This window comes from Mesocricetus auratus, unplaced genomic scaffold (assembly GCF_017639785.1).
Source record: "Mesocricetus auratus isolate SY011 unplaced genomic scaffold, BCM_Maur_2.0 Super-Scaffold_4256, whole genome shotgun sequence".
NCBI lineage: Eukaryota > Metazoa > Chordata > Mammalia > Rodentia > Cricetidae > Mesocricetus > Mesocricetus auratus.
In genome coordinates, this window is record NW_024429182.1 from 35,301,444 (window position 1) to 35,316,774 (window position 15,331).

Genomic DNA, 15,331 nt, shown 5'->3' on the forward strand with positions numbered 1-15,331 from the left:
CCAGCATTAGGGAGGTATATAAGACAGGAGCAAGGTCTCAGTATGAGGCATTCATTCTCTAGCCACACTGAAGATAGGGGGCATTCATTCCTCAGCCATGTAGAGAATAGGAATGCCCCAGCCCTTTTAGAGGTAAGAGCTCTCTGGTAGCTTGGCGGCTTTGCTTCCCTGACCTTCAGCTTGAACCCCAATATCGTCTCTGGGTCTTTTATTTGTTGTATTACAGTAGCTATCATCAGAAGAGCTGTCATTGCGGGAAGGCAGTAGCTTAAGAAGTCACCTCTAACTGAGGAGCTATGGGCAGCTGATGGCTTTGGGTGGAGGCAGAAAGCTTTATGAATGTGGCTTCTGACAAGTAAGTCAGTCACGCTCCAGTGGATGACCCTGCGCCATGAGTATATGGTGTATGGGCAGCACAATTTGGCTCAGTGGGTTATTTAAAAACATAGAAAATGAGGACATGAAGTTCGGTGTGGATAGGGAGATGGGGGACCTTGGAGGAGCTGAGGTGATATCAAAGAGTTTGTGTAAAATTCTCAAAGAATTAATACAAAATGAAAATACTTGTCATCAAGAAAATAAACATGCTGGGTGATGTGGAGCACGCCTTTAATCCCAGCACTGGGGATGCAGAGGCAGGTGGATCTCTGTGAGTTCAAGGCCACCTGGTCTACAAAGTAAGTTTCAGGAAAGCAGAGCCACACAGAGAAACCCTGTCTTAAAACTTGCACCCCCCTCCCCCACCTGCCCCAAAAAGAAAACAAACATCAGCAAAATGCTGGTGAAGACGGATAGGAGAGAACCCTTACACGACCAGTGGGAATGTAAACTGGGCCAACCATTATGGAAATCAGTGTGGTGGATCCTCAAAGACCAAAGGAGCACTACCCTCTGACACGGCTAGACCACATCTGGCTATGTGCCCGAAAGACTCTCAGTCACATACTAGACAGATATGTGCATGCCTAATTTACTGCATCACTATCCGTAAGAGGCAAGCATTGCAAACGGCATGTCTATTCACAAAGAGGTAGAGAAGGCATTGTAAGTGCACGCACAGTGAGGTTTTATTCAGCCATAGAGGACAAAGTTCTGTTGTTTGCTAGAAAATGGATACAACTGGAGACTATCAGATTAGGTGAAACAAACCAAACTCAAATACTTCATAGGTTCTCTTATGTGTGGCACACAGACGCACAAATCCACTTAAAAATGAAATGAAAGCAGAAGGAAAGAAGCAGACCAGTGGAAGGGGTAAAGGGAACAGAGATGAAGGGGAGGGCATTGAGGGGTGATGGTAAAAGCACATGACATACTAGAAAGAAACTGTCTTTATAAAACCTACCACTGTGTGCAATGAATATGGCCAATTAAAAAACAAGACAAAGCACAAACGTCAATCCCACATTAATAGCTCTAATTTTAAAGAATCATATGACCATCTCTGTAAAAGGACTATAAAAGCTTTCCACAGAGGTAGAGAGATGGCTTAGTGTTTAAGAGCACTCGGGGTTCTTGCAGAGGACTTGAGTTCAGTTCCCAGCACCCACATAATGGCTCATAACCAAATGTAGTTCCAGTTCCAGAGGATCCAACACTCTCTTCTGGTATCTTCTGGCAACTGGTATATTCATACATACATGCATGTGGAAGAAACACTTCCACATGCAAATTAAATAAATAGTTTATAAGAGTATTTGACAAAGTCAACATAAGGGAATCAAGTCATGGTGGCTCACACCTATAGCATTCAGGAGGCTGAGACGGGAGAATAGCTGTGAGTTTAAGGTCTGTAGGAGTTACATACTGAGTTCTAGGCTAATCTGGGTTTACAGAGACCCTGTGTCAAAAAACCTGAAAACAGTGGGATGGTGGTTGGTGCATGTCTTTAATCCCAGAATTCAGGAGGCATAGGTAGGTAGATCTCTGAGTTCGAAGCCAATCTAGTATTCCGAGCAAGTTCTAGGGCACCCAGGTCTACACAGAAAAACTCAGTCTTGAAAAACAAACAAACAAACAAAAATCTAAAACAACAACAAAAAGATTCAGGTACCATATAGTTCCTTCAGTGTTCTGAGAGAGCAGGGAAAAAGCATGAAAACAGTGCCCCGTCGTGGTTCAATGTTGTACTACACCAAATATCAACTGTCAACTCCCCCCTTACTACAAAGTAATCAGAGAAACATTACCTTAGCATATATAGAAATTAATATTTTATTTCTTATTAAAGAAAATTTAAAATCAAGGCTGTCAGCAACAGTAGCAATCATGTCTTGTGTAGCCAATCAGAAAACTGTAGTGCTGGCCCCTGTTTAAAACCACTCTCTGGGCAGTGGGGTGAGGGCACATCATTGGGAGAATTTACAATAACAAAGGCAACACGTTTATTGCAGCGTTTTTGGATACGCTAAAACCCACGGGAGTATGAACTTTAGAGGGATGAACTCCATGGCATGTGATTTGCACATTTTTAAAATCCTAAATAAAACATCTATTAGTCATTGAAACTGTTAGGATAATGAAAAACAAGGGAAGTCTAAGAAATTACCATATGTAAAAGAAGCTTAATGAGACATGGCTGAAAAAATGCTGTGTGGAGCCCTGGAGAGGATCCCAGAATAGGAAAAAAAAAAAAAGACATTAGGGAAAACCAAGGAAATCCAAGTTATGTTAATGATAATTATGCATTTTACTGGTTCATAAGCTGTGATAAATGTACCATTCTAATGCAGAACACTAACAACAAAGAAACTGAGTCACTGCAGCTATGCTGACAACATTAAATGCATATTTGAAAATGGCTACAAGAAAGGACTTTTGAGCACTTCTAGCATGAAGAAATGATGTATATCTGAGAAATTGACATGTTAGACTGCCCAGGTCTCATCACTACACACTATGTAAGTGAATTTAAACATCACACTGTATCCGCTGAATGTGTCTAACTGCTCTGTGCCAATTATAAAGGAAAAACAATACATTGCAAGTACTTTTGAAGACCTACACGAGACCCTAACTCAAAACAAATAAAACAAGAGAGTAAAGAGTGTTTGCAATGTCACAGCTCAGCAGGAGAAAAGCTCCAAGTGCCACCACACAAAGGGACTGCCACAAACGACACTGTAACGAAGGATTCAAAATAGCGAGGCAGGAAGAGTATGTTGGCATTCATGCCACAAAGGAATGATGGATGTACGAGGTACTAAATGTCTTAAACACCCTGGCCTGATTACCATACAGTGTACTTGTTTATCAAAATACCACGCTGTACCCAGAAACGTGTACGGTATGCATCAGCTAAAAAGCAAAACAAGTGTGCATGGCCTCCTGGGACTGCCATGCCCCTACCTTTGAAGACATGATGCTCTTTACTTCCTCGTCCGCTGCACAGTGTGTCCCAGCCAGGTCTGGATTGCTGCTGCTCATCACACGGGCCTGCATCAGCTTTGAACTCACGGCAGCAGCAGATGTGCGGCCATATGTGTGGTATCGGGGGTCGGGGCTGACAGCAGGGCCACCTGTACCCCAGCAGCCAGAGACATGTCAAAAGAAAAGGCAGAGTCAGTTATAGAGCTTGAGAAGGACCCACTGAGGGAGGCGCAGAGCTAAAATGTAAACCTATCAGATGGGGCCTTGGAAAGAGGCCTCATTATTCTGTAGTTGTGACAGGGCAGGGAGGCAATGCTGGGCAAAGCAGGCCGGGCGTGAGTGAGGAGCTGAGAAGTGGGGAGGGCTGTGGGGAACTGGAGACCAGTTTGTCACTGCCACAAAGAACCAGCCCCCATGGTTGCCAGAGCTTCTGAATTCTCCAGCGGAACTAGAAACATGACTATTTTTGTTTGATCAGTATTTAAATGGTGCAATCGTATAAGTCATGGAGGAAGGGTGCTCAGAATGAGTCATCCACAGGCATCGTTTGAGGTCAGGCATATGCAATGTTTCAGAGTGCGTCCAAGTCTGGTTTGAAAATTGACCGCAGAGAATAAAGAGGTGCAAAGTTTATTTGGATGTGGGATTTTTAAAACTTCATTGATGGTATTTTTATACCATGCTACCCAGACATTATGTTTTATTGCCTGTGTAAATAACTAAGAAGAGCATTGAGGTGGATTATTATTAACTTAGCTTGGAGGAATGGGAACTTCTTTTTACATAATGAAAGTTTCAGAACTTTCAGTGTGTCACTGCCATTGGGTAGATACTGTTTCTAGGTTTTGTTTTGTTTTTTTTTAAATTTTATTCTAGAATCTGATACAGTCAACAGTTCTCCATCTTTAAAAGCAGATCCTCAACTGAATCATAACTTGGCAATGGGGTAAAGGTCACTGAGAAATTACCAACTAGGCAGACACAGCAAGTATAGCATAAAAAGAGAGAGAAAAAAATCTAGAAACTTTTAATTTCAGCACTTATGTAAGTTTTACTTTGAAAAATAAAGGCAAGCTTTTAATCCCATGGCAGTACTTTGAGGTGGCCCCCTGGTAGTACTGTCCCCTCAGGAGCCCTCACCTGACTTGGGTGCATCCCTGTGCAGCTCAGGCAGCCGGAACACGTAGTGCACGTAGGAGGCCAGCAGGCAGTTCCTCCCGTGCTGGTCCTTTCTCAGGCCTGTGCTGTTGTGCAGGCTGTTTGCAATGGCCACCACAGACTCAAAGGCAAACTGGGAGAAGTTTGCTGAGGAGCCAAAAGAAACAACAAGTTGAGGTAGATGTTCTCAGGCCCGTCACAGTATGTCACTGACCACCTCAGCCAGGCAAAGGAATGACTGTGGGAAGCAGCTACGTTCTAGTCAGCTCCTGTGTCCCCAGCTTTACTCAACACAGACACGCTCACATTCCCTCTGTGTAGCTCAAGCTAGAGCTCACTGAACTCCTCCTGTATCATAACCCACCATGCCTGGTTCACATTCTATCCGTTTTTTTTTTTTTTTCTGCCCTTGCTAGGAGCAGTTTCCCACAACCAGGACGTGTCCACGTCCACATGCCACCACTCTCTGACCTCAGCCGAAAACAGGTTATGCTGTGGGTTCTGTACATTGGCACTAACAGCATCATGTTTGGCCTTATCATTAGACCCTACCCCAGATCAGCTGAATCAGAGTCTACATTTCCACAGGATGTCCAGGGGATGTGAGAGCAATGTATAAATCTGTCCTGCAACGGAGTCTCATAGAGATGAATCTTAAAAATGCATACAGGTTATGACATTCTCACAGCAGGTCCATACAAACTGTCTATACAGTACCAGTCTGGTGCTCCAAGCCCTTCATCATTTGGCTTTAGCCAACTTTGTTTCTGTTTCTGCTCAGATTCAGCTATGTCCTAGTGAGGTAGTCATCAGATTATCCCATTTTGTGGTCTTTCCTCCTTCTCGACTTTGCTAATGTCATCATCCTCACCTGGAGTGGCCTTGCCTCTTCCCACAAAATCACAGTGACCACAAAATCAAACCACCCCTTCTGTGCTCAGTCTCCTGCATGAAGCCTACAATGCCCCACAGTGATAGGAATCCAAACCACACCATCTGAAGCTGTGCCTGGTAGTAAATTTAGCCTCCCCATGAAGGCTGGGAGCCATCCTAGACTTAGTGTATTTCTCACATTTTCGTGCCTCCTCCTTCCCACACCGTGCCTTACACAACATTAGATGGAGCAGAAGCAGTTTCAAATGAGTGCTTGCTGACTTAGTCCGTCGTTGTCTTCATGTGTATATTTGTGGGGGATTGTTTGTTTGTTTTTTGATGTGGGGTTTCTCTGAATAACAGCCTTGGCTGTCCTGGAACTCTATTAGGCCAGGTTAGCTTGGAGCTTGCAGAGATCTGTCTGCCTCTGTCTCCTGAATGCTAGGATTAAAGGCATGCACCACCATGTGCATACGTGTGTACATATGTTCCTGTGTGCATGTGCATGCAGAGGCCAGATGCTGACATTAGATGTCTCCCTCAATTGCTCTCCACCTTTTTCTTTTCTTTTCTTTCCTTTTTTTTTTTTGATAACATATCTTAACTTGCCAAGCAGGCTCTGATGGCTGGCCAGGTGAGCCACAAGCATCCTCAGCAAGTAACTGAACTACTATTTCACTTCCAAAAGCTTTAATATTAAGGATCCTATTTAAAATCATTTTTAGCATCCCTCTCTCTCTCTCTCTGTGTGTGTGTGTGTGTGTGTGTGTGTGTGTGTGTGTGTGTGTGTGCACAATGGTGCAGGTGTGGAGTTCAGACAACAACTTATGGGAGCCAGTACTCTTTTTCTACCATACAGATACCAATAATCAAATCCAAGTCATCAAGCAGGCTTGGAGACAAGGACCTTCATTTGCTGAGCCATCTCGACAGCCCTAAGAACCCACGTGCTCTCTCTCTCCTCTCCTCTCCTCTCCTCTCCTTCATTCCCTTCTCCTCTTTCAAAAGCATCTTCTACACTTATTTATTTGATCTGATGTATATGAATATTTTGCCTGCATGTATGCATGTGTACCACGTGAATGCAGTGCCTGAGGACGTCAAAAGAGCCATCAGATTCCTTGGAACTGGAGTCAAAGATAGTTGTGAACTATGTGAGTACTGGGAACCGAACTCAGGCCCTTTGCAGGAGCAACAAATGCTTTTAATCAACGAGGACCACTCTAGCCCTTCTTCCTTTCTTTTATAAACATGTAGGGAGTCTGACAAGACAGCACTGGACTTGACTTCACGACAAAGGTTGCAAAGGTCATTCACAGCATTTGTAGGTTTGTGGAAAGCCCGAGATTCACTAGGCAAACTGCCTGGCCCAGCCATGCCTCCTCCCAGCCCACAGGCCTCTACCTGTTTGGCCAGCAATGACCATGGGCTGCACAGCAAGCTGGAAGAGCTTGTCCAGCACCAGGTGGAGGAAGAGCACCAGGGGCTCCAGGCGGGAGGAGTTCAGGCAGATGATGCTGAGTTTCAGCTCATGCTCCAGTGTGTTCTCTGTGATCTTCTGGTCCAGCACACGGATCGGGAAGGTCACCTGGCTCTCCAGAGAGTGGCAAAGGGTGAAGAACTTCTCCAGGTGGTTGTCCTGGGAAGGCAGAAGGCAGAAGACTCTCATGAGGCGTTATTCTTTCAGCATCCATGGGGGAATTTGGTGCAGCCTCCTAGCCAGTGCTTCAAATTAGAAGTCTAAGTCTCAGATGCTTCTAGCAAAGGTAATGATCTTCTTTGTAGAATTTGATGTGCAAAACAGGACATTTTTTTCCCAGGCTGGCCTTGAACTCACAGAGGTCCATCTAATCTTTGCCTACCGAGTACTGGGATTAAAGGTGTGTGTCACCACTGCCCGGCTAAATTAGGACCTCTTAATTACTATTAATCAAAGAAAAAATAAATCAGGCTTCAACTCACCCTGTAGACAGAATTGGTACACAGGCTACTGAGATGTATAACCCAGTGACAATCTCTGACATTCCTTACCTGGGTGTGAACGGAAGACACAGCTTGCACTTCAATATTAAATACCCCCTTATGGCCCTCAGCCCACTTGATGGGAGGATTCTGTAAAGGGACTTTCTGTGTTAAAGAGAAAGAAAAAAGATTAGCACCGTCATTCCCCTTTCCAACTGTTAACAAGCAACTTGTCTGTGTACAGCAGGTTCTACAAGCAGAGAACTTGACAGCTAGAATTAAGAGTTCTTTCATTCAAGTCTTATTCTACACCAAACTAGGTATTTTCACACTGACAAGTCAATCACACCCCTGGGCCTTAGCATTTGTTCAGATGCTAGGAGAGTTCACTGGGTAATCCATCTCTAAGCTCTCAGGCAACACTGATGATCTGTGATTCTGGGAATGTAATTAAATGACCTTCCCATTGATCAAGGATATCAGGAAACTTGAATGGGTTTGAACACCCGAAATTACTTCCTTTTAAGTGTTTCTAAGTGACAGTCTTGTTCATTATGCTTCTTCCATTGACCACCAATATCTACTTCCTTAGGCCTCATAGATAACTCTTTGCTTCAAGCTCACGTTAGTATTACATTTCTGTAGACTCTAGGAGCTAGAGAGATCAGACAGTGCTAGACCAAGGAGGTCCCAGGCTGGGTTTTGTGCCTTTTTCATCAAAAAGATAGGAAGCATGCTGTGTTTGTAGGGATAGGACAAGGATGGTGGCAGGAAATGGGGACCCATGGAACTCTCTGAAAGGCACAAACTGTAGCCCTAGTTCACAGAGCTCTACTTGGCCCCCAGGTTATTGGACATTGTTGTGAATTTGTTAATGTTTAAAGGTCAGCAAAGTTCATATAACAGACTAATTTCTAACTTGAGAGCTGGAAGATCCAAGAGCACCAGCCTTGTCTCCCTGCACAGTTCCAGACTGTGGATCAGCCTCATTTAAGAGGCTTGGTGGATTCCTGTAGACACTGGAGTTTGCATTTGTAGTCTAAAGTAGTGGCATTTAATTGAAACCCAATGGGAATCAATAGTACTTTTTTATTTGAGAGAGAGAGACAGAGAGAGAGAGAGAGAGAAAGAGAGAGAGAGAGAGAGAGAGAGAGAGAGAGAGAGAGAAAGAGAGAGAGAGAGAGAGAGAGAGAGAGGGAGAGAGATTGAGAGAGAGAGAACATGCATGTGCACATATGTACATGTAAAGGACTGAGAACAACTTTAGGGAGTTGGTTCTCTCCTGCTGCTATGTGGATCCTGGGGATCAAGATCAAACTCAGGTCATCAGGCTTGGTGGCTAGTATCCTTATGCACTGAGCTGTCTCATTGGCTTCAAAACTTTCAAGTTGTTGAGAAGCCACATTAAAGACCATGTGAGAGCAATTTCAACAGACTATTTACACAGTATGGCCCACTCTTTCTTCATTGAGAATACAAAAAATTATTAATAAAATACTCAATTTTTGAAATCCAGTCCATATCTTCCCCTAACAGCTCCGAGTCAGAACTAGCCCATTCATGATCTCACTAGCCACCTGCTACTGCTGTATTTGATAGTGAAAGACAATGCGGGGTTGAGGATGAGTCTATAGGTAGGAATCATTTGAGTTTTTTTTTTAAGATTTATTTGTTTATAAAGTATATAGTGTTCTGCTTGCAGCATATTCCTACAGGTCAGAAGAGGGAACCAGATCTCATTACAGATGGTTGTAACCCACAGTGTGGTGGCTAGGAATGGAACTCAGGACCTTCAGAAGAGCAGCAAGTGCTCTTAACCTCAGAGCCATCTCTCCAGCCCCTATAGGTAGGAATAAGAAAATATATTTACTTCCGCATTATGTTCCTCTTGTTAAGCACCTACTCAATTACTGCCCACTGCACCTTATAGTCAGATGTGGACTTCATTTCATCTGTGAGAGTTAGAGAGGGTAGCTGATGTGCCCACACTCATGCAGTCGGAGAGTGGAAGATTGGCATTTGGGGATTTGTCTTACAAACTCAGGTTTAGATAGGTGTGGTGGCACATGCTTGCAGGGATGCAGAGGTAGGAGGATCAGGAGTTCAGAGCCATCCTTGTCTACTTGGTGAATTTGAGGACAGCCTTGGCTAAATAAGAGCCTGTCTTAAAAACTGTTTTTAAAATTTTCAACAAAGCAACAACAAAATCTCAGGTTTTATGTATGCTTTTGAAAAAAACATAGGAGTCCTATCAAGTAAGGATGTGGAACTTAAAAGCTGAAAACCAGGATTTGTTTTTTCTTGGTTTTTAATAATGGTTCACTAGTCTGTAGACTTTGGCAGTTGGTCTTCCTGCCTCACTCATACAGGAATTACAGCATGCACCACCTTGCTTGGCTTTGGAAAAGCAGTTGTGAGGGTTTCTGTAAGACACTGTATGCCAAGGACACAAAGACGGACTGGAATATTTCCATCCTCATCCTAGGGTGTCAAGGAGAACAGCATTAGTCTAAAACAGAGGGAAAGAGCTAGCCTGGGTGGCAGAAAATGACAGGGAAGGAAGACTGTGAAGGGACTATCTAAATTCGGGATCCTAGAAATTTCTTTCACTTAAAGCCCAAAAGAATTAAAGGAAGAACTACAGGCTAAGCCAATCAACACCACACAGGCCACATCTGGACGCCAATTCAGGCAAGTGTAAAAACATGATCCTTGTGGGGAACAGAAAGGTGGTTGCTGAATGGATAAAGGATGGTGTTCAGGATTGTGTTAAAATTTAAGGTCTACCAATGACACTGTGTTGGCTAGAAAAAGGGTCGTATTTTCATAGTACACGATAAAATATGTATGAGTGAGATGTAAACCTCTACTAAAAGGGTGAAAAATGTGATGTGGGGTTAGAGTTACGGGACTATCTTTAGACTGGGTCATTGCCTCAGGCTGCAAAGACAAGAGGAAAGCCAAGGCAGGAAGGGCAGGGGCCCTGCAACTGACATCCATCCACCCTGTCTGTGACCACTGGCCCACCAGAGAAACTGCTGCTTCAGGCCTGGAGACATTCCAAAAGGATGCTCGATAGGAGCAGCACCTATCAAAAGTGGGATCAACCTGTCTCCTAATCTATAGGCCTGCGACACGCAGATAATTCGAGGTAGCATTGCCTCAGGTGTGTGTTGCAACTATAGAGCATTCTGACATGAGGTCTAAGTGAGTAACGTTTCTTTCACTGCCAAATACTCCGCCCATCCTGTCGGAACAATGCGCTCTCAGAGAACACAGGGTGCCTGGAGATGACAAGCCCAGAGAACCCAGCAAGTGACCTCAGACTTCACAGACATCCTTAGGAATGGGAAGTGGGTGTAGGGGGGGGCAATACCAGACCACAGCTGGACAGGAAGCAGCTGCCAGGCAGCGCTGGTTACCTCAGCAGAATGCATGGAGTAGTTGGTCGGCAGTTTTTCCAAGGCAACTGGGAGACAATAGGATCCGGTTTGGAGACGCTCATTTAAGAGAATCGGCAGCCACTGAAACAGATGATGTCAAGAGCAGAGTGGTTTTGATAGTTGCACACAGCCCTGGAGATTTATCCAGCTCACAGCCATCAGACAAAGCTAAACAATGATTAGATATTGACCAGGTCTCCCAGCAGAGGCGTTTCAAGCCATTTCTTTGCATTGTAAATTCCCCGAGAGTCCCTGAGATGGTAATGCCAATGACCCGATGCTTTCTGGGCCCAAGTAGTAGCATTTTTTTTTTTTGGTATGGTCAGTATTGGCTCCTGTCTGAATATCAATGTTCATTTTACCTTTCATGGTTTTTTTCTCCTGAAGAGCTAATTATATATATGAAGCACTTAAATTTGGAAATCACAATGCTTTTTTCCCCTTTTAAATAAATAAACCCAGCAGCTTTCCAATTGAGGAACCTGTCATTCTCTTAGTAAAGCCATTTTTACTCTCCGCTATCATCCAGACTAGCACATTTTGCAGCTCCTGACAGGGAGACAGGCAGGAGAGCAGGTTGTAGATTCTGCAGGGGCCTTGGCTCCATCGGCAATTGCAGAGGGAGGCAGCAAGCTGGAAGAACTCACCGAGTACCCCAGAAGACTTTCTCCCGAGGCTCCTTGCTTCTGCTGGCAGCTGATGTGGTAGAAGGTGAAGAGGAGGTGGTGATTTACCGTGAGCTTGGCAGGGAGCTTAATTTTCACTTCTTCATAAAAGTCCGGAGACCTGTATCAAAGGCACAGTGGACAGAAATCTCTTAAAGGACGACTCCCTGAACATGTGGCATAGCACCGCCCACCCTGCTCCCGGGCGCCTGTGTGCTGTGGGGCTTTTCATTTACTTCATCCTGCTCCTGAGCGGCAAGGCCTTGAGGTCACGCTGACACTGTGAGGAACCTTCCACCTACACAAAAAGGCTCCATTTGAGAGAAAGGGCCTTACCCACACAGTGGAAAAGCACAACTTAGTCTGGAAGAGGATGAGGTTCAGAGTACTGATATGACCTCTCTTCCTGTCTCAGTCCCAAGAGCAGGCCTGGCATGTGGCTGTCCTCATCAATGGACTGTGCCAAGGCTTCACATGCATCACCCATTTAGCCCCCATGACAAGTGCTTGCATGAAGCCCCTAAAGGAGTCTAGTTATCATGTGCGATGAAACCCTACCTGACACCACAGAGATGCCCTTCCCAACCTGTGACATGTGAATGAGGTTAGACAGCCCCATCACTCACTTTAATTGAATATACCGTTTTTCCTTTGGTTGGCTTAAATTAGGTAAGGGGAAATGACAAGATGACCAAAAAGAGCTGGGCTTTGCTTTTGACCCTCTTTGGATCTCAAATAGAGTGAGAAAATACTCTTCTTTACTTAATACTATATAATCTCTCTACCATCATTTTTAAATAATCAAAATAATATTAGATTCGTGAAGATCTTTTCTCCTCAAAGCCTTAGTTACTTACAAAAATTATGCATTGCCAACACAGAATTATAAAAAGAGTGTAAATTCCTTCTGCCACCCAGTCTCTATGTTGCAAAAACTGTTGGGAAAAGTACTCATGGAGTTCAAAACCAAACCCCTAAAACCTGGGAGAAATTTAAATAAGTGCAGCATGTGTTCAGGACTCTGAAATATACTCACTTATTATGGTATGTAATTGCTGTGTACACTTCCTGCAGAAATTCAGGTCCACTGGACTTCCCAAAGATGACCTGTTTATCAATGTGAAGGAACCAAATTAAAAGTGACTTTTGACTCTATCAAATCATCTCTCATCACATCAACAGGATACCAAGTTCTCAGAGAGCTGTAGTTTATAAGTTAAGGGTAAGTCCTACAGTTGGCATGCTCATACAGACTAAAAGTGGGGTGACAGTAAAGTGGGGGGTGAAGACTAACTAGTGACTGAGGTCATAGGTGTGAGACTGGAAAACCAGAGGTCTCCTTACTGTCTCAGTACACAGACATAACATGATGACATCACATTCATTTGTCCTTAGTGAGATGCTAGATATCTTCTCCCCTCCAAGGGCAAGAACTTAGCCATGTAGGAGATTGGAGTCTCCACTGCCCTGGCCACCTGTGTGCAGATGCTTCCTGGGGTCTGCTGCAGCACCGACGGCACATGGTTTGACTAGTGGACTTGCTCCTGGGCAAACGAAGAGCCCTTTCCTCTGGATGCAGCAACCCAGAGACCAGGCCCAGAGCTTGGTAAGTGGAGAACTGGCTGAGATTAACCACCAATGTCCCGTGGCTGAGTATGTTGGCCACCCACAGGGTCTGCACATACACACCTGGAGGCCTGAGTGGTGAGCTGCCAGGGTTAGGGCAGAGAGGACTAGGGGAGACCTCCAGACCTTCCTTTCCTCCCAGCATCCTCCCTTTTCCACCTTTCCTGACACTGTTGCAAGAGGACACCTTGCACCAGAGAACAGGTCAGAGAGAGGGGTGACTTTTTAAAAGCAGATATATGAGGAAAGAAAGTACTAGGAAGAAATTACTTTCACCAGAAAAGGATATGAGCAAAAGCCAACCCCTCTCCCTTCCTTCGCTTTATGCTCAGCATGACCTCCATATACGCTAAACAAGTGTCCTATTAGTAGCTACAATCTTAGCTGAGTTCCATTATGTGTAAATAATAATAGCTAACCAACCATGTCCAATTAGCAAATTTGGGCATTTTGGGCTTCTTAGATAATACTACTTAGTCTGTAGTATTGGTTTATAGTTTGCCTCAGAACAAAGGTCCATTTCTAAGAGGTGTTGAGGTGGTATTACTAGTACTAGGCTATGCTTCATATTTTTGTAAATGGTCTCACACTCACCAAAGAGCATATGTGGAAGAAATTCAGCCAAATAGTGAGAACTAAGCCACCCCACCCTTATTTGTAGAGTATTAGAATGGCCTGGTTCCATGGGCAATGTGGAGAGACCCTACAAAACCTTTCAGTCCCTTAAGATGATCTTCAGTTCAAAGCTGTGACATCCCACAATGCATCATTTGGGAAAGAGACTTAAGACAGATGTCATTTCCCCACCATCATCCTAGGACAATACTGGACTAGCAAGAAAGGTCTCTGCGTGTGTTAAGTAGGCTATGCTGGAATAGAATATTCTGTACATTGAGCTGGATGCGGCTCATTGGTAAAGCATCGTCTAGCGTGATCAGGAGACTTTGGGTGGGTGGGGGACATACTGAGAATTCAAGATTCCATCCCTGTGAACTGACAAAGAGAGCACATCCCACCCAACTGGAGGCAAACACTACTCTCTCCTTACTGGCAAGGCGTTGCTGGGGTCTTCTCCACACATAAACTGGATCTTTATTGTAATGTTTCGGGCAGATGCTAGTTTGTTAGCAAAGTTCAGTCTCTGTGGGTAGACGTAGAGAAGATTTCTGGAAAAAAAATAGAAAGCCAATAATTAATAATTAATATCTAGAGTCCACTTCTGCTCACAGACCAACACCTAAAGCTGAGGTCTGAAGCAAGGCTGTTGAACTACATCATCACCTGTCCCTGTGGCCCTGACCATGGTATCCATGGTGGCATCTCACAAAGAACATAGAGATCTGCTACCACCTCAGAAAGATACTGATTACTGATGTCTCACTAGAAAAGAGTAAATGAGCGGGGTAATAATCGTCTTCAGTCCCAGCACTCAGGAGGCAGAGGCAGACAGATCTATGTGAGTTTGAGGCCAGCCTGGTCTACAGAGTGAGTTCCAGAATGGCCAAGGTTACACAGAGAAACCCTGTCTCAGAGAAGGAGAGAGAGAGAGAGAGAGAGAGAGAGAGAGAGAGAGAGAGAGAGAGAGAGAGAGAGAGAGAGAGAGAGGAATAAATGAATCCAACAGTGACATTTGAGACAAATGAATAGCAGGGTGGAGCTGCTTCTGATGGACCATGCAGAGTACCCCCAAGGAAGTCATTTTAAGATCAGATGAACAGAGAGTCATGCTACAGATTTAATCCCTGTGGACTACTAGGGACAACCATGTTCAGAATCCCTGTCCTGGTGTACAAAGAGGATGGGAGGGGACTTCTCAATATTTTAAATGTGGCAATCGTCTAAGCTAAGTAGATACTGCATGAGAGAGACCAGATTGGGAACTAGGCCGATCCCCTCCATGCCACCCCCAGTCTTCATAGTCTACTTTTGCCTTCAGAATACATTTGAAAGTTTTATTGTGCACCATGTTTCATTGGCAACCAATCATTAATAAAAGGAATTTCACAGACTGTTATCAAACTTCATTTAGTTTTCTCTAAGTGTTAAGGCTAGTCCATTATCCTCGTGGCTGTTGAAAGCTGCCTCCCAAACCTGTATTCTCCAGTTTGCTCTGCACCTTCTAAACCTAGTGCTCTGCTCTGTAGCGTGAACACGCAGCTGGACAAGAGGAGGTGGTGGGGTAACCAAGCACTGCTGGGAAAGCTTGGAGTGAAAAAGATAAACGGGCTAACGGGC

General features: G+C 44.4%; 1 protein-coding gene across 2 annotated transcripts in view; it reads right to left on the reverse strand.

Annotated features, from left to right (window-relative positions):
- The window catches only part of Dock8 (dedicator of cytokinesis 8), a 211,301-nt gene that overhangs the window by 80,079 nt on the left and 115,891 nt on the right, over positions 1 to 15,331 (reverse strand). For both annotated transcript variants that reach the window (XM_040746178.1, XM_040746185.1), the window contains 8 exons: positions 14,145 to 14,262; positions 12,507 to 12,577; positions 11,453 to 11,591; positions 10,785 to 10,886; positions 7,432 to 7,527; positions 6,805 to 7,039; positions 4,510 to 4,674; positions 3,349 to 3,518 (listed from right to left, as the gene is read on the reverse strand). In XM_040746178.1, coding sequence (XP_040602112.1) covers positions 3,349 to 3,518; positions 4,510 to 4,674; positions 6,805 to 7,039; positions 7,432 to 7,527; positions 10,785 to 10,886; positions 11,453 to 11,591; positions 12,507 to 12,577; positions 14,145 to 14,262 — 1,096 coding nt within the window. The remainder of the gene's footprint in view (positions 1 to 3,348; positions 3,519 to 4,509; positions 4,675 to 6,804; positions 7,040 to 7,431; positions 7,528 to 10,784; positions 10,887 to 11,452; positions 11,592 to 12,506; positions 12,578 to 14,144; positions 14,263 to 15,331) is intronic.